Source organism: Nelumbo nucifera, chromosome 4 (assembly GCF_055504915.1).
Source record: "Nelumbo nucifera cultivar China Antique chromosome 4, China Antique-T2T, whole genome shotgun sequence".
Taxonomy (NCBI): domain Eukaryota; kingdom Viridiplantae; phylum Streptophyta; class Magnoliopsida; order Proteales; family Nelumbonaceae; genus Nelumbo; species Nelumbo nucifera.
Window position 1 is genome coordinate 92,461,158 of NC_142652.1, and position 19,588 is coordinate 92,480,745.

Sequence of the window (19,588 nt, forward strand, 5' to 3'; positions counted from 1 at the left end):
CCTCTTTCTTTCTCTCTCTAGTTCTACAAGGTACGGAATCGCCGAGTCGACCCAGCTAAAGGGCGGGAAATGGGAATTGGGATCTGTTCCTCACGCAGGGCCTCTCATATGATGCTGCATCTCCTGTCCATGAGAAGTCTGCCCACGTCTACTCACCAAGGTTTAAAATATTGATATGTCCGATACGTCGGTATGAGCGTATCAGGTGAATCGATACCCTTTATATATATATATATATATTTTATTTTTTTTGCAACCGTCAGGGGGGGCAGTTTAGGTCTCCTTCATCCCCTGGACCAGTCAGACCCTCGATACGCCCATTATAGGGGTATATTGGAGGGGTGCCGGAATGATACGTATCGGCCAATACGGGCCGATACTTTGAACCTTGCTACTCACAACACACTATCCTCATGAATTTGGAACATTTCCCCTACATAATACTATGTAGGAGGATGAGATATTTTCCATGTGTGGCTGCAATGTTATGTGGGCAAACGTGGGCAGAGTTCTCATGGGCAAGAGATCTGGGCTCTCCTCATACACTTCCCACTGTGCATTGGGAACATTTCCCATAAATAATAACACATAAGTATAGGAAATGTTTTCAATACACGGTGGGATGTACCTGGGAGGTCAGTCTGAGGCGCCCTGTGTGAGGAGCAGATCCAGTTTCAGCAAGTGGGGTTGCAATGGACTGTTGGAACTAGACTCAACAATTGGGTTAGGTGGGTCGGATTTGGGTTAGGTCAAGACACTTTGAATTGGTTTCAGGTTGGGTAAAAAAATGTTAGATCCTAATCTCAAATGTTCGGGTTAGGGTTGATCCATAGGTTAATTTGGGTCATCCCAAAAAGATTGAAATTAAAAAAAAATACATGAAAATGCCAAATTAAAGGAATTAATCTTAAAATTCTAAAAAATTAAATTAAAAAAAAATTAAACCTTTAACAATTCAAAAAATAAACAATAAAAAGTAAAGACTAAATAATCAGAATTAAAGAATAAAAACTTTTAACAATATATAAGTAGTCCCAATTAGACTTGACAATTGGATCAATGGATTAACCCATGAATCCATGACCAATCTAATCCAATTTTTCCAAAATGAATTGGATCAGAATATTCTCAAATTCAGGTAACTAAGTTTGAAACCCTAACCCTATCTTTTTGAATTGGATTGGGTCGGGCTCGCGTTTTGCCATGTCTAGTGCGAACGGTATGAACACGGTCCTGTGGGGACCAAATCCGATTTTTTTGGGGGAATTTAATCTCGGTCGTCCTATGGTGTAGTCCCACCAAATCAGTTAATCAAATAATAGTTGGTTGGAGGTTGGAGGTTGGAGGTTGGAGGATGTCACAGTTAACAGACCGAATGGCGCAGGTGTCCCAAATTCAGGTAAATAATTTTAGAGCCTTCAGGAAGGTGAACTGTCCAATAATGGGCTAAAGCAAATGTACTTGGTAGAGTATTGATGGGTCCGGATGTTGGTCAGGCGAGTTTACATCTGCGCCCTAGAAGGGGGCGCCCCACAATGTTCCACATTGCATCCCTGTGTGTATTGAAAATGTTTCCTGATAATAGTATCAGACTTAATAATGTCATTATCTGGAGATGTTCCCAATACAAGATGGGGATGCGCTGTGGGACATTGTGGGGTGCCTCATCATGGGGTGCAGATCTGAACTCTGGTCAGGCTTGTGTTATATGTCCAACTGTAATCGTATGGTTGGGCATTTGGGCGGAAGTGGTTTTGACCAATGTTTTAAAAAATGACCTGAAATTGAAATTGTTTTAGTCATCAGTTTCTAGGTTGACAGTTTGACCATCCTGTTTGAATGGATGGTTCAATATGACAAAAAAATTTAAAAAATAATTAAAATAAAAAATAAATTGTTAAACGGGTCAATGATTTGATCATTCGGAATAATGGGTCATTGACCAATTCAATAGTTTTTTGCTAGAGACCAGGTTTAAGATAAAACGAAACCAATTGCCTGGATAATTCCTGAGCCAAATGGCCCAACTGTCTGGGTTAGTAGCGGTTTGAAAACATCGGTTTTGACTATTCCTATGACCCGAACCAACTATATTGATGATTATATGTATTGAATATATATTGATGATTATATTACTACTCAAATCTCACCTAACATACCATTCTGACTTATATGACAGATTGAAAAGAGCCATTATTGAGTCATTTATCCAAGAACCGGAAGGAAAAGCGGTTCAGTTTCTAAATCGGTTTTCAAAAAATTGGTTGGGATAAGTCTGGATATAGGTGCAAGTTAAGCACCCGGCTTGAAGAATTAACGCAACTCATTCAAAATTTGACAAATGATCAAAACCAGAACCCACCCAAGTTGCAGCCCTGATTCCGAGTCTATTAGTGGGTCTGGTTTGCACATTTACTTATTATTGGTTTGGGACAGGTTCGTCTACTCTACCCCTGACCCCGACCAAAACTGACAAATTGGCAGCACTAGCTTTAGTTACACACTTGCACCAACATTGGATATATACTGGGATGTGAAGGTCAAGGTCGGGGCTAAGTTGTACACTTGTACTTATACCCGGTTTAAAACTGGACCCAGAATTGTCGTTGAAAAAGGCAGCAGCTAATGCAGGCCGGGTTTGTTTGAGGCCCACGGTGGGTCGTTGCTTAATAAGAAAATTGGGATCTGCTACTCACACAGGGCGCCTCACACTGGCCTCACAAACACATCCCATCATTGGAACATTTCCCATAAAAATAACGCACGAGATATTCCTAATAAAAGGTGGAATGTACCTGTGAGGCATCCCTTGATAAGAAGGGCTCGAAGTTGGAACTAGCCAAGCAGGCTGCAGGAAACAGCCCAATAAAAGAATGGGAAACGGGGGCGTTGGGAATTGGGATGGTGCGTCGTCGGGTCAACAACGGTTAAAAGAAAAGTGGATTGAGGCAAGCAAATTGGACTATGAAATAGTATAGATTATAGAAAGACAATCATTTAGATGAAAGAGGTTCTAATCTAAAGTAGCATGTGCCATGTCTCCTTATGTCTTAAATTAGGAAAAACAGAATCTTATCTTTCCTGCCCAATACTGACAGAATGGCAACTATTTCTCTGTCCAATCTCTGTGATTATGCTCTTCAGAGCTAAGTGATTATTTCAAATCAAATGTATTAATAATTTCAAACAAGGATAAAAATTTCCTCACGTATCGGGCTTTATCAGGACTATAACATTGTACCCGTACCCCGCCCCGATATGTAAAATATTAAGTATTTTTATGTTTCAATATAATCAGGGGGAAGAAGACCTTTTCATGGTTCGGTTAATTGAATCATGGGCATTATTCTGAAATCGAATCGGTTCTATCGATTTTTGTGTTTTTTCAAACCAAAACCCTGAAATTGAATCGTTTGACCAGTTTCGATTTGTTATTGGTTCAGTTCGATTTTTTGGTTTTTTATGTTTACAATATATATTATAAATAATAAGTGATGTATAATATATTATATATATTTATACATAATATATAGATAATATGTGACATATATCTATAGATAACGGTCGGTTCAGTTAACTATAGGTTTTTTTAGTTAACCGAAAATCGAACCCGTGTTTTTGGTTTTGTATGTATGTATTGTTGCAAGAGAAGGGTTTGAGGGTGGAATAGACCACAAAAGATTGGTCGGTTCAACTGATCCGACCAACCAGTTTGACCCGAGGATGAAAACATTGGAAGTAAGTACTAAATACACATTTTACCAAAAAATGTAGTAATTAGACACGAAGATAGAAGGAAAAGGGTGTCTATTTTAGAAGCATTTATGTCAAGATGTAGATGCAGAGATGGATCATGAATGTAGAATGCTAGCCCTACAACTCCCGACAAGACCACAAGGATCTAGTAAACTGCCTTCTCGCCGGTGGGCATGGGCCGAGAAGATGAAAGAAGATAAATGAAGAGAAATGTGAATCCATTTGACCCCTTTGATGACTTAAATTCCACCACTCAGTCCCAATTCACTCTTCCCATCACACTAACTACTAAGTCTACTATGTGATGTGATTTTAGTGGGTTTATTGTATTCTGAGTTGGGCAATTGACACAGATGACTCCTTCCCAAGTTCCCATTACCCATCTACAGAATCAATCAATACACCATGGTTGCAAATTTGCAATCCTCCGATCAGTTTGACCTTGCAAAATAAAAGGTTCATTTGATCATTTCAACTCATGGGTCGTCTCGTCATTTGGGCTTCAAGATCATTGTAGGCGTAGACAGACCCACAAGGAAAGCATGCTTTTGGTCCCCCATCAATCAGTCAATCCAATTGGCCCAACCCCAATTTTTTTTTTAAGTCATGCGCGGACTGATGCTATCATTTTCTGCATTTCTTTTATTTTTTATCACATTAACCCACCAATCTATCTATCAAAAGAAAAGAAGGTAATTTTCTAGGAAAGTTTCCTATTCATTAGAGGCTAAACCAGTTCACGGTAGAATTAAAAAGTGCAATTTTACTCCCAGAAGACAGAAAAAGGAGGATAGAAAAGCTTCACATGTACCCACCTAGCTAGATATAAAGTGCAACCATAAAAGGGTCATGAGGAGTCTCCATACACAATTTAAAACCAGCCCAAATTTACCATCTCTCCTGTTATCCTTATCTCCAACTCCACTCTCTATTATTTTTTTTCCTTTGCCTTCTCCACTCCACTGCTTCCAGCTTTGTTAATTTTCTCACATCAAAATCAAACCCATAGGCCATAGCATTCTTTAATTTCTTCTTCAACAGATTTACAGAAACAATAACATCGATCGATCACTACTTCTTCAGCTTTCAAATCCATGGCTCTTGAGACATGGCTAATTAAGGTAAAGAACGCCATCTCGAACGGCCTTGAGATGGCTAGGACGACTAAGAAATCTAATGTTGGTGTCTTGGCCTTTGAGATCACCGGGCTTATGTCCAAGCTCGTCCATCTCTGGAAATCGCTCTCAGACCAAAACCTCACTCGTCTTCGGCATGAATCAATTGCTCTCGAGGGAGTGCGCAAGATCGTCTCCAATGACGATGCTTTCCTCCTTGGTCTCGCCTGCGCCGAGACGGTGGAGAACTTGAGGCTTGTAGCTAAGTCTGTGTCCAGGCTCGGAAGGCGGTGCCGTGATTCGGGTCGGCGGTGTTTTGATCGCCTGTTCGAGGAGTTCTCCAACTCCGGCCACGACCCTCACTGCTGGGTTCTGCCTTGGAAGGAGATGGAATCCATGCAAAGGAAGATGGATCGTTATGTCACGGTAACCTCCACCCTTCACAGAGCCATGGATGAGCTTTCGGATACCGAGAACTGTTTGAGAAAAGTGCTGCAATGCAGTGATCTTGACCAGTCTACCAGAGAGAAAAAGATGATCGATCTCCAACAGAAGCTCTTCTGGCAGAGACAGGAAGTGAAGCATCTCAAAGATGACTCCCTGTGGAGCCGAAGCTTTGACACAGTCACGTTATTGCTTGCAAAATCGATCTTCACTATTCTGGCAAGAATCAAGCTTGTCTTCGGAATTGAGAAGCGACGACGTCTGGCAACCAACAGCTCTTCTCTATCACGCAGCCTTACTGTGTCGGCCGCCATCCACCCCTCCGACAACTCGGCCTCCTGTAAATTTCTATCGGGGCCATTGGTGATGAAGACATCTAAGCATGACGAGGAGGAGATGGGTTTTGGGTTGTTTGAGGCAAGCGCAAAGATTCTTAAACCACCACCAGGTACCTTAGGCGCTGCAGCTCTTGCTCTGCACTATGCGAATTTGATCATTGTGATCGAGAAAATGATCAGATCACCTCAGTTCGTAGGTCTAGACGCCAGAGACGACCTCTACAGGATGCTTCCCGCTAGCATAAGAATGTCACTGAGGGCTAGACTGAGAGGAGTTGGGTGTTCAGCAACTGATTCGGTGCTTGCTGGAGAGTGGAAAGATGCGTTAGCGAGGATCTTGGGTTGGTTGTCGCCATTAGCACATAACATGATAAAGTGGCAGAGCGAGCGCAGCTTCGAACACCAGAATCTGTTGCCAAAGACGAACGTTCTTCTTCTGCAGACGCTCTGTTTTGCGAACCAGTCGAAGACCGAGGCCGCCATCACCGAGCTTCTTGTGGGTCTGAATTATATATGGAGATTTGAGAGGGAGATGAGTGCTAAGGCCTTGTTCGAATGCTCCAATATGGGGTGTTGAAATTTGCAGACTTGAAGTTGAGGGGATGATTTTTTTCCTCTTTTCTTCTTTTCTTTTGGATCCTCAGATTTTATATATCTTTGATTGTTTTTTTTTTCTCTTGTTAACAAGGTTTTAATTAGCTTGGGCGTCTTTGCTCATCCTTGCTTCAGATTGATGGGGGTATTTGCCTTGCTGCCAACCCTGATCTGTATATGGTAATACAGAATAACAGATTATGTGTAAATAGCATAAGAGTCGAGTTCAAATCTCCTGTGACCACGGTTATGGGCTCATTGCTTGACCAGAAGGAATTCACGGGCTGTTGTTTAACATAAATATTTTCTTCCAAATATATATTAATGTGCGTGTCTCCTTTAATTTAACTCCCTCTCTCTCTCTCTCTCTCTCTTCTAATGGCCTAGATTTCCATTAGACTAATCTTAAGAAAAATATACAGAAAACGAGATCCCAATCTCCATAACATAGAATAAGAACGAGAGAGGGAGAGAGAGGCAATTCTCTGTTGTTTACTACGGATTTCTTCTCCTGTTGTGTAGCATAGTGGCAGTGTGGTTTTCTTCTTGTGTTCCCTCAGCGGTGGCAATGGGCTGGCGTGAGCAAAGCCCATGGGGACAATATGTCGGTCCGAGGCCTGGACAAAGCACGACGCCTTATGACCCAGTTTATAATTTACAGCGGTATACAAGGGAAAACTTCGATATATTTATCTTGGTAGAGCTGGATTGGGTGGTCTCTCAGCTTTGTTAGGGCCTGAAATTCCCAGTCCAACGGAACACAGAGAAACTCTGATTTTGGAATATATGTCGGCTCTCTTCTTTTCAGAAACAGAGTCAGAGAAAACTCTGAAAACTGTCTTTGATGCCATAACTATACATTGGTTGGCCTTTTACTTAGAACCAAGGGACCCAAGAATTATCAACTGTAGGTTGGCCCTCAACTGACTGGGGGCTGGGGCAGCCACCAAGTGATTTTCAAGGCACAAAAATGCGTTTCAGGCTTCCAGGCTTTCATAGAGAGAGAGAGAGAATCCTACATAAATGATAAATTGCATGGAATTAGAATCCTACATTGGTGTTGATGTGGGTTAGCTTGGCCCAGCCCACTAACGCCTGCTAGCGTCAGCCACTACGGAGCCAACCACATGTTTGTCTGACGTACCCGCCAGGACCTATAGCCTGACCTCGTAAGGCTCTCATCCGGGGCGTTCATCTTCACCTACCCCCAGCACGCTCAAGTATAAATAAGAGGTAACTGCCCCTTAAAAGGGGCTGGAACAGAGTGATTCCAACATCACTCACTCATTTACTCCCTGCACCTACATTGTCTACCTAGCATTAATTCAGGGAGATCTGGTGCATCTGATGACTCTCTCCCGAGCTCTCTGGACTCTCCCCTACTTTATACCTCATACTAACTTGAGCATCGGAGCCTTTGCCTCGGGTATCCACTCCGAGGCCTCTAACACTCCCTGTCTTGCAGTATCTTTGGTCACCAGGGACTTCGCCTCAACCTGCAGTCATCGACTATTATAGTCCTTGGAAGGAATACTTCACCTCAGCTTCAGTCAATCTCTTCCGAGGCCCCAAGGTCCTCGGCCAACACTCAGAACTTGAAGAACAAATTTACCTCGTTGCCCTCGGCCAATCCGCGCAGCAACAATTGGCGTCGTCTGTGGGAAACGTTGCTAAGACGACACCCACTTTAGGATAAAAGGTAATAATACTCAAAATCCAAACCCCCCATAAACTCGAAAGTCATGGTGAGGAGAGCCCGAAACAATCAGAACCTGGTCACCTACGAGCAATTTCAAGCCGTCCTCGATCGTTTGGACCGCCTCACCCAACGAATGGAGGAAGTTTGCCCCCGAGCAAGAGGTCCCTCTCAAGGAGACCACCCTGCTGGGGTGTTAGAAGATTAGGGCCGACACGAGAACGTCGAACCACCGGCTCTCGGCCACGGTAATCTGCTAGCCGAAGGGAGAGTGTGCCTGCTCAATCCGAAGACAATCATCAATCTTTGGAGCAGCACCACCACCGCCATAGGGAGGACCCCCGGGACGATGGCGGGCACCTTGGCCGCCCTGGAGTTCACTCCCTAAGCGAGAGACGATGCCACCCCATCCCACCTCCCATCTCAGATCTCAGGGACGTTTTGAACGATCGTCGCGCCCGTAGAGGAGCGCACGACCCTATCTCAGAATATTCAAGAGTCTGAGTCGACACCCACCGGGTCCCCGAAGATAGGAGCGGGGTCCATGCCCTTGCTGATCCAGGGTTCACCGAATTGTGAGCCGGGATTGGGGCTGTCAAGGACGAGCTCCGCCAGGTTAAGGAGAGTCGAGCCAACGCCTCAACCAGTCACGGCGACTCTGCCAACCGCATGGACGCATTCACCCATAAATCATCTCGGAGCCTCTCCCCCCACACTTAAAGGCTCCCACACTGGAGACGTACGACGGAAGCACTGACCCCGATGACCACCTAGAGGGTTTCAGGGCGTTCATGATACTATATGGCTATTCCGACGCCTTAACGTGCCGGACCTTCCATGCTACCTTAAGGGGGGCTGCTCGCAGCTGGTTCTCCAGCATTCCTCCTCGATCAATCAGCTCGTGGGAGCAATTTACAACCTTGTTCCTCGCCCGCTTCATCAGCACTAGACGATGCTAGAAGAGCGTAGTCTCCCTGATGTCGCTCAAATAGGAGCCGGGTGAAAGCCTACGATCTTACATTGACTGCTTTAAGAAAGAAGAGCTCGAAGTTCGGGACCTTGACCCTATGGTCTCCATGCACGCAGCCATCAACGGACTCCGCCCCAGGTTGACTCTCAAGTGCTCGGTTGCTAAGACTCCGCCGAAGTCTAAACTCGATTTCCTCAAAAAGGTCCAAAAATACATCGCGTCCGAAGAGGTTTCAGCCGGGGACAACCAAGAAAGGGCAGTCGAGCACCACGACGGGCCCCCCGAAGAAGAAGACGAAAGGTGGAGACGAGCACCACCCCGACAACAATGGCGGCAAAAACAACAAGAAGCCATTGGCTCCAGCCTTAGCCTACAAGGACTACATGCCACTCAACTCCACCCGCACCCAGATATTGATGCAGATAGAGGAAGAGAAGTTTGTGAAGTGGCCAATGAAGCTGAAGTGGAACCCCAAGAGGGGGAACCCTACGAAGTACTGCAAGTACCACCGCAGCACTGAGCATGACACCGAGGACTGCTACGATCTAAAGAATGAAATAGAATCCCTCATCTGCCGAGGACACCTCAAGTAGTTCGTCAGAGGAGAGGCTGGCGCCTCGTCATCCCAGCAGCAGCAGCAGCAACACTAGCAAGTGGCAAGCGTCATCAACGTCATCGCTGGGGGCATGGCTTCGAGTGGAGTCTCAGCCTCAGCTCAAAAAGCCTACGCCAGGCAGCTCAACATCCAGGAACCCGCCCCGAAGAAGCAGAAATACCCAGACACTCCGCAAAGGCCAAGCTGTCCACATGCCCTCGTCTTCACCGACGAGGAACTAGAGGGGGTTATTGTCCCCCACAACGATGCCCTTGAGTGAACACAGCTCCCCAACTCTCAATTCTCCAAAACTTTTCTACTTCTTCCCTTATTCGGGACATTTCACCCTCTCTTAGGTAATCAAAACATGTCATTTTCAAATTCTGGTCCTGAGTGCCATGAACTCCAGAACATCTCGGGAGGGAGCTCTCCTGCAACCTACTCTCCCTAGTCTTCTTTGGGTTCTTTAGCCGTAGCCCCCCTTTGACGGGAGTTGGCCATTTTGAGGGAGAGGTTAACCTCATGGGGTGCGGAGGGCAATCACTGGGGAAAGGACTCTCCCCATGAAAGCGCCGCCTCAGTGTCGCCGAGGGAGCCCGAGGGATCTCCTCTCTCCGAGGATGATGCCGTGGAACTCGTCGTCGAACCAGTGGGAGGGAGTGCTGCCTGAAGGGTGGCTGACGCTGGTGTCCAGCGTTCGGAGTTTGACAGCTCCTTAGACGTGTGCCAAGTCAAATCCTTGGCGAAGAGGTTCCACATACCCCGGTCTTATAACCTGGGGGTCCCTGACATGGGCGATAGGCCATGGACCCCCAAGGAGGGGGAAATCTGTATCTACTAGCATTTTTTGGTCTAGCCTTAGGTTTCCCCTCCCAAGCTTAATCTCCAAACTGATGGAGTGGTACGACATCACTATCAGCCAACTCGTACCCAACGCCCTTGGGACCATCGTGGCAATGATGGTGTGGGCTTGGCTCAGGGGCGTGGAGCTGACGTTGAGATTGTTCCACGCCATGTTCGTGCCAAGGAAGCATGCTTCCGAGGCCAACATGTATTATTTCCACCCGATGAAGGGGAAGCCAGTGCATAACCCCTCGTCCGTTCACAGGTGAAAGGATAAGTGCTTCTATTTCTCTTGCCCCGAGGAACTCCAGCCAGTCGACGCTCCCCTTGTTGACTTCTCCAGCAGCGTCATCAGGCCGGAAGGAAAAATTACCCTACCCATCTCGGTAGGGACAGTGCCACACCAGGTGACTTGGATGCATGAGTTCCTAGTGGTGAAGGTTGCTTCTCCCTACAACGCGATAATGGGAGGACCAACCCTTCATGCACTAGGGGCAGCCATGTCCTCTTATCACCTGGCCCTTAAGTTTCCCATCAAGCACGGCGTCAGAGTCATTCATGGGAACCAACAGATTGCCCACCAATGCTACGTAGCGGCGCTAAAAGAAAAGAACAAGGAGGCCTTATCACTAGAAGGCCTCGACCCCTGGGAAGAACCAGCGAGCCGAGGCCAGCCAGCCAAGGACCTCGTCTTGGTTCTCCTGGATGAGTCTGCCCCAGAAAGGACAGTCCGCATCGAGTCTAGCCTCCCCTCTGAACGCTTATTTGAACTGGTAAGTTTTCTCAGAAAAAATGTCGATGTGTTTGCTTGGTCCGCCGCTGACATGCCCGGAATTGACCCTTCGATCATTACTCACAGGCTGAGCGTGGACCCGATATCTAAGCCAGTTCGAAAAAAAAAAGAGGAACTTTGCACCGAAATGATGAAAGGCTATAGGAGAGTAAGTTGATAAGCCACTTGATGCTGACTTCATCCATTTGGTACATTACCCTAACTGGGTAATGAAAGCTAATGTAGTTTTTGTAAGGAAATCTAATGGGAAATGGCGGATATGTATTGACTTCACAGACCTTAACCAAGTCTGCCCGAAGGACAATTTTCCTTTGTTGAGGATAGACCACCTCGTTGACACCACCACAGGGTATGAACTACTTAGCTTCATGGATGCCTTCTCCGGGTACAACCAAATCTAGATGCACCCTGACGACGAGGAGAAGACATCTTCCATCACTGAGCACAACACGTATTGCTACAAGGTAATGCTGTTCGGCCTTAAGAATGCAGGGGCCACTTACCAGTGCCTTGTCAACAAGGTTTTCAAGAATCTGATGGGGAGGAACGTCGAAACCTACGTGGACAACATGATGGTGAAGAGTCAGAAGGCTGAAGCGCACACCTTGGACCTAACCGAGACCTTTGATACTCTGCGTAAATTCAACATAAAGCTCAACCTGAGCAAGTGTGCCTTTGGGGATACCTCAAGAAAATTCTTAGGCTTCGTCGTCACTCAAAAAGGCATTGAAGCCAACCCAAGCAATGTATAGGCCATACTAGACATGGCACCCCCTAGGTCAGTAAAGGAAACTCAGAGACTCTCCGGCAGGATAGCCGCCCTCAACCGTTTCATGTCGAAATTGGCAGACTACTGCCTTCCCTTCTTCCGCTCCATCAAGAAGCTGAAAGATTTTCAGTGGACGGGCCTCACTCCCGCTCCTCGCTCGGCCAGTATCAGGGGAAACCCTATATTTCTACCTATCAGCCAGAGGCAAGGCCGTCAGCTCAATCCTGGTGAAAGATGACGGAGCCTAGAGACTTGTATACTATGTCAGCAAGGTCCTCTGTGACATCAAGACCAGGTACTCCGAAGTGGAAAAGCTAGCTTACGCCCTCGTCACCTCGATCAGAAAGCTTAGGTCGTATTTCCAAGCCCACTCCATAGTGGTCCTAACAAATAAGCCCCTTAGGGCCGTCCTCACTAAGCCAGAGACTTCGGGATGCCTAATTAAGTGGGCGATAGAACTGTTGGAGTTTGACATACAATAGCTGCTGAGGCCTGCGATCATAGCACAAGCCTTGGCTGACTTCGTAGTAGAAAGCACTTTCAGTAGGCCCCTCAGCCGGCCTTGCAAAGATGAGTCAGAGGAAGCACAACCGGCCGAGGATCCCCCCCCCCCCCCGTGTGGAGACTTTTTGTCGACGGTTCATCCAATGCCAAAGGGAGTGGAGCGGGCTTCATTCTCCTCATCCCCGACAATGTCGTCATAGAGTATGCGTTGAGATTCGAGTTCCATGCATCCAACAATGAAGCCGAGTACGAAGCCCTCTTGGCAGGGTTGCAGCTCGCCCGAGACCTCAGCTCTAAGCACGTCGAAGTCCTCAGCGACTCGCAGCTGGTGATGAATCAAGTCAACGGTGAGTACGAGGCCAGAGAACAAAGCATGGCTAAGTACCTCGCCAAAGTTCAAAAGTTAGTCCACCACTTCCAACGCTTCTCTCTGCAACAAGTCCTGCGAGTCGAGAATACCCGAGCTGACTCCCTCTCCAAATTGGCGAGCACGTCGGACGTGACCCTCGACCGCACTGTGCGTGTGGAAAGATTGGCCCAACCCTCCATAGAGGACATCCGAATCCTCCCTGTAGAGGTCGAACCGTTTGGATGGATCATATCATCAAGTTCCTACTGACAGGAAGGCTACCCGATGACAGGAACGAAGCCCGAAGACTCCGACGACAGGCAACGCACTACACTCTGTTATAAGAGAAATTGTATAGGAGGTCCTTCACTCTGCCTTACCTCCGATGCCTCTGCAGGGAGGAGGGCGAGTACGTGCTCCGGGAAATTCACGAAGGCATCTGCGACAATCACCTCGACGGTCGAACCCTAACCCAGAAAACATTAAGGCAAGGGTACTTCCGGCTGACACTTCACAAGGATGCAGCCGAGCTTGTGTGGAAATGTGATCCGTGTCAGAGACATGCCAACCTCTGCCATCAACCAGCCACCACCCTCTCGGCCCTTAGCAGCCCCTGGCCCTTTGCTAAGTGGGGGATGGACCTCCTCAGCCCCTTTCCTCAGGCAACGGAAGGCAGGAAGTACCTCATCGTTATTGTGGATTACTTCGCTAAGTGGGTGGAGGCTGAACCCCTCTCTCACTACGCAGGTAATTCAGAACTTCTTTTGGAAGAGATTGGTGCACCTCTCTCGACATCAGGCAACAATACGCCTCCCCCACATGCTGGTCATGAACAACAGAAAACAGTTTGATGACGCTAAATTCCGGGAATGGTGCGCCTCCCTCGGCATCAGGCAACAGTACACCTCGGTGGGTTACCCCCAGACGAACGGACTGGTCGAGGTCACGAACAGAACCATCCTAGACGGACTAAAGACTAGGTTGGATAGAGATAAAGGCATGTGGGCCGACAAACTACACAGCGTGCCTTGGGCGTACCGAACCACTCCTCAGACAGTGACAGGAGAAACCCCTTTCAGCCTGACCTACGACACGAAAGCAGTGATCCCAGCAAAGATTGGCCAACCAACACTTCGGATCCAAGGGTATACCGAAGCCGAGAATGACAAGGTGCTCAGAGCAAACTTAGACCTACTGGAAGAAACCCAAGAACAAGCACAAATTAGGATGACCACTTACAGCAGCGAGTGGCCCACTACTACAACTCCAACGTGAAAGAAAGGCACTACAGAGAGGGAGACCTTGTCCCCAAGAAGGTCATGGTTCCCAAACCTAGAGTAGGAAAGTTGCGCCCCAATTGGAAGGCCCCTACCGGATTAAGCAAGCTCTTGGCCCCGACACATTTCGGCTAGAAAACTTAAATGGAAGACCTGTCCCTCGGACGTGGAATTCGGAGAACCTCCAAATGTACTACAGATGAATGTAACTTTTTGATGAAAGTAATGAATGAACAAAGAAAAGTTCCTCTTCACCTCACCTCGTCACCTCGAAGCGTGGTGATCCCCTCAGCTATCTGCACTTAGCGCAAAGAAAATAACGAGACAGAGCCCTCGGCTTCCTCGATGGGACGCCTTGGCCTCCCCCGAGAAAACACTTGGTGAGAACGAGTCAGGGGAGTTGCACCCCGATGGTGCTACTCCGCCGTAGCTCTTCATCCACCCAAGTACCTCGGTAGGATACTTTGACCCTAGACCTCGGCCATGGTGCCAGGTCTCTTCGGCCTCACCTGGGATAGCACGGGATTTGGCCAAGCGAGCCTTGCTTCGGACGTATGACTCCGCCTCGACTCCCAATATCCCGATAAGCCGAGACGAGCGTGCAAATAAACAAATACTATGACTAAATCGTGTGTGCCTTGTGTATCGTGGTTTCAACCTTTCGGAGGGGCAAGGACCTCTCACAAAAAATAAAAAAGAGAAAGAGATAGAGAAAGGGGAAGAGACAACATGCATGAAACACGGTATATACAAAAAATGGCTTCATTCACTATTCAGTGTTGGTCTTGTATAGCCTTTACAAAAATTTTGTATTGCCTTCACAAAAAAAAAAAATGAAACAAATGGCAAGTATTGCAACGATAAAAAAAGGGGGGAAATCTACGCCTGCGCCTCGTCATTGGCAGGAGGGGGAACGACATTTTTGGTTGGTTGAGCCTCAGCAGGAGTGTCAGGGATCACTTGTAGTCCCTCGACATCAAAATCTAGCAGCACTAGTAGGAGTGCCTTCTTGGTATCTTCAATGCCGTTGAGGTAGGACGATGAAGCATACTCCGCCAGCGCATCCAAGTAGTCTGAAGACTTCTTATACACCTTCACTACCTCAGCCGCTGCCTTCTTTGACTCCTCTACCGAAGCCCTAGCTTTGGCAGCTTTTGCCTCTGCCTCGACAACCTTCTTTTCGGCCTCGGAAGCTCGTCTCTTCGCTTTCGTGACGATGCTTTCCAACCACATCCGCTCCATTTTCTCTTTGGAGAGCCCTTGCCGCACCTCCTTCAACTGAGCCTCAAGGCGCTCCCGAAGCGATTGTTCGTCTAGAAGCGCCTTTCGGAATTTCTAGTGCTTGTCCTCGATGGCGGCGACTGCCTTCTGGAACTTCTCCCTTTCCTTCTGGAGCTTCTCCTCCGCGACCTTCTTCTCCTTCTCTGCCTTGTCGACACGACCCATGGCCAGTCTTGTTTGGTCTCCCAAACCGATGAAGTGCAGACAGGCCTGCCACAAAACCGATCAGCAAAAAATAAAAAATAAAAATATATACATGATTAAATATTGAAGAACGTCTTACTTCAGAAAAATGGTATAGGCCCTCGTCGTAAATGGACTTGGGGTCATTTTGCAGAAGGCGGTAACGATCCCTCGGCAGGATGGATCCGCTAACCAACTCCTGGCTGACCCCCTCGTCACGAATGGAGTCCCCCTCTCGGAGCTGCAATTGTGGGCGGAAGGTCTTACCAGCCCCTTCGGTCCTCTCGGAGACACCCTGTACTGATGGAGGGGCTGACGAAGGCCCGGATGGGTGCTCCCTAGGTGTGGACCTCTGCACCACCTCCTCGACCTGCCTATCCATGTTGGCAAGCTTCCGCGGGGGCTCCTCTCTCAACGTGTCTACAGCGGACCTCTTCCTACCCGCCTCGGGCCCCCCCGTGGGCCTCTTCGGCGCCTCAACCGTCCTATTCAGTGCCACCATCGACTGCTTCCCCTTGGCAGGAACCTGTGGATCTCCCCCCTTCACCGGGCCAGGGGCAGCTTCATCGTCGGGCCTCTTTGGCATTTGTCCTCCGACTTTCTTCACAGCCTGCTTCACTCGGGCTTTCTCCAACAAATGTTGCTTGGCGTCCATTGGCATTTCTGCGAAACAACAAAGGAAAGCAGCTAGTACATTAGTGAAAAAGAAAAGAACGTGGAAGACGCACTAACCACAAAACCTCTCCTACCAAGGGGGGTTGGGGTAATCCCAGCGAGGACTAGGCGGACCTCCTCTTCCACCAACAGCTTCGCCTAGAATGTCTCCATCACAAGCAGGTGAGCTACAACTGCAGCCTCTTCGTCTCGGAGCGGTGGGGGACATCTCTCGACGATGACGCATGTCTCCCCCAGTCGGACCTGAAACGCCAGCCCTTGGGGCAGGAGACGTAGAAGAACTTATCCTTCCACCCATGAACAGACGAGGGGTTATGCACTGGCTTCCCCCTCCTCGGGTAGAAGTAATGCATGTTAGCCTCGGAAGCATGCTTCCTCGGCATAAACATGGCACGAAACAGTCTCAGCATCAGCTCCATGCCCCTGAGCCGAGCCCACACCATCATCGCCACGATGGTCCTGAGGGCGTTGGGTACGAGATGGATGATAGTGATGTCGTGCCACTCCAGCAGTTCGGAGATTAAGGTTGGGAGGGGAAACCTAAGGCCAGACTCCAAAAAATGTTGGTAGATACATATTTTCCCCTCCTTGGGGGTCCACGGCCTATCGCCCACATCGGGGACCCTCAGGTTATAAGACCGGGGTATGTGGAACCTCTTCACCAAGGATTTGACCTGGCACACGTCTAAGGAGTTGTCAAACTCCGAACGCGGGACACCAGCGTCAGCCACCCTTCGGGTAGCACTCCCTGCCATTGGTCCGGTGACAAGTTCCACGGCATCATCCTCGGAGAGAGGAGATCCATCGGCGACACTGAGGCGGCACTTTCATGGGGAGAGTCCTTTCCCTAGTGACTGCCCTCGGCTCCCCCTGAGGTTAACCTCTCCCTCAAAATGGCCACCTCCCGTCGAAGGGGGGCTACGGCTAAAGAACCTAGAGAAGACAGGGGAGAGGGGGTTGTAGGAGAGCTCCCTCTCAAGATGTTCGGGAGTTCATGGCACTCAGGACCAGAATCTGAAAATGACATGTTTTGATTACCTAAGAGAGGGCAAAATGTCCCGAAGAAGGGAAGAAGTAGAAAAGTTCTGGAGAATTGAGAGTTGGGGAGCTGCGTTCACTCGAGAGCAAGGGCATATAAGTTCAAATGGAGAAGAAACTCACTATTAGGGCCCCTATTTAAAAGAAAATGAATGGCCTGGATTTCTCCAAATCCGACGATTAAAACCAATCCACTCCCACCATCCAATTGTGATGCACCACCTATCGTATGCCCTCGGGAGACGAAACGACACCCAAAGCAACAGTTCAGATTGACGCAAATCCAACGGATGTGGGAGCCCTCTGCTCCTGCAAACCAGTCTCACTGCACCTCCTAGCGCGGGCACTCGTAAGATGAAACGACACCCAAAGAAACGGTTCAAATTGACGCAGATCCAACGGATGCGGGAGCCCTCCGCTCCTGCGAACCAGTTTCATTGCACCTCCTAGCGCATGCCCTCGGAAGGCGAAACGACGCCGGGTGGACCGCAAAGATCGCCCGCGGCAACCCGCTGAGCAAACCGAAAGGCCCACTCATCACAAACCACTGGGCAGACCATTTGACCCGATAAACACAGGACTCCTGGGATGGTCGTCCCCTACACGGTAGTGCCACTAACGTGACCCGCCCGTGCGTGATACAGGACACCCCCGCCAAGCCGAGGCATCCACATCGCTCGCGCCATGAACCAAAGAGGGACGACGCGAATAGCGAAGACGATGCCATTACAGGACATCCCTCGGCTAACAAATCCGAAGGCATAACGACCACTACTCCCAATGACCGAAGTCGAAGCCTTACTTCGATTACTACCCTCATTATGGGCAAAAGTTGAGGCCTCGCCTCGGTCTCGGGAATGGGGGGCAAGTGATGTTGGTTAGCTTGGCCCAGCCTACATAGGGCTGCGAGGCCCAACCCACTAACGCCTGCTAGTGTTAGCCACAGTAGGAGGGAGCCTTGCTGCCTCCGTACAGAGCCAACCACATGTTTGTCTGGCGTACCCGCCAAGGCCTGTAGCTTGACCTCGTACGGATCTCATCCGGAGCATTCATCTTCACCTACCCCCAGCACGCTCAAGTATAAATAAGGGATAACTACCCCTTAAAGTGGGTTGGAATAGAGTAACTCCAACATTACTCACTCATTTACTCCCTCCACCTACATTGTCTACTTAGCATTAATTCAGGGAGATCTGGTGCATCCGAGGACTCTCTCCAGGAGCTCTTTGGCACTCTCCCCTGCTTTACACCTCATACTAACTTGAGCGTCGGAGCCTCTACCTCAGGTATCCACCTCGAGGCCTTTGACACCCCCTGTCTTGTAGTATCTTTGGTTACCAAGGACTTTGCCTCAACTTGTAATTCTCGGAAGGAATACTTCACCTCGGCTTGCGGTCCTCGATTTCAGTCAATCTCTTCCGAGGCCCCGAGGTCCTTGGCCAACACTCGGAACCTGAAGAGCAAATTTACCTGGTTGCCCTCGGCTTATCCGCGCGACAACATGTGTGTACTATATTTGACATCAATATTTTCACTGTTGTTGTTACTTTCCTCTTTTCTGCTTCACACACCAGAAGAGCTAAAGAAGGGAAATGGCGACTTGGTTCATCTCTGGGCTACACAAAGAGGTCCCTTGACAAGTTCAATAAGGTTTGGGCTTACCTAACTTCAGTAAGGGTTTGGCAACATGCTTTTATGTTATGTACTAAATGCAAGTGTGTGAGACTTTCATCTAAATGTATCCATAAAAAAAAAAAAACGGGTCCATTAAGGCCTGTTTGGTAAGAGAGCTTCCTCGTTCTTGGGCTTTTTGCCTAGATTTTTTTTTTTTTTTTTTATTTTTAGACTGCACTCCACCTCAGAATTCTAAATTCTACTATAGACTTACAACAATTCAAAATGGTTATTCCTTCACTACTATTAAAGAAAACCTTGAGATTAGCATTTCAAATTTGGTTATTCCTTCCTCAAACGTGTATTTATCCCACTCAAATGGTAATTACCTCAACTCTCAAAAACTGTCAATGGTAGTTATCAACATTCAAAAGATAGAAAAAATAAAAGCTCATTCCAAATAGTGTAATATCCATAAAGTGGGGTATTATTTTATGGGTAAAGCTTGATTTAATCTCTTAAATTAATTAACAAATATATACATAAAAATAAAATAAAATAATAACCTAAATTTACAACATAAAAATTAGGTGTGAAACAAATTTATTAAAAATATAAATAAATAAATAAATAAAATATTAGCAAAATACCGGTCCCATACTTAACACCAATGTTTTAAAAATCAGCTGGGTCTGACGATTCAAACTATGCCACATCAGCAATATATATATATATATATATATATATATATATA

General features: G+C 47.6%; 1 protein-coding gene across 1 annotated transcript; it reads left to right on the forward strand.

The window, feature by feature from the left end:
- Nucleotides 1–4,850: 4,850 nt before the first annotated feature.
- Nucleotides 4,851–6,230, forward strand: LOC104611091 (protein PSK SIMULATOR 1-like). Its single transcript, XM_010278012.2, has one exon. It carries the CDS (start codon nucleotides 4,851–4,853, stop codon nucleotides 6,228–6,230), a length of 1,380 nt encoding a protein of 459 aa, XP_010276314.1.
- Nucleotides 6,231–19,588: the final 13,358 nt, after the last annotated feature.

What these genes read in the sequence shown, in the direction of transcription:
- LOC104611091 (XM_010278012.2), top strand. Translation starts at nt 4,851, where the DNA reads ATGGCTCTTGAGACATGGCTAATTAAGGTAAAGAACGCCATCTCGAAC.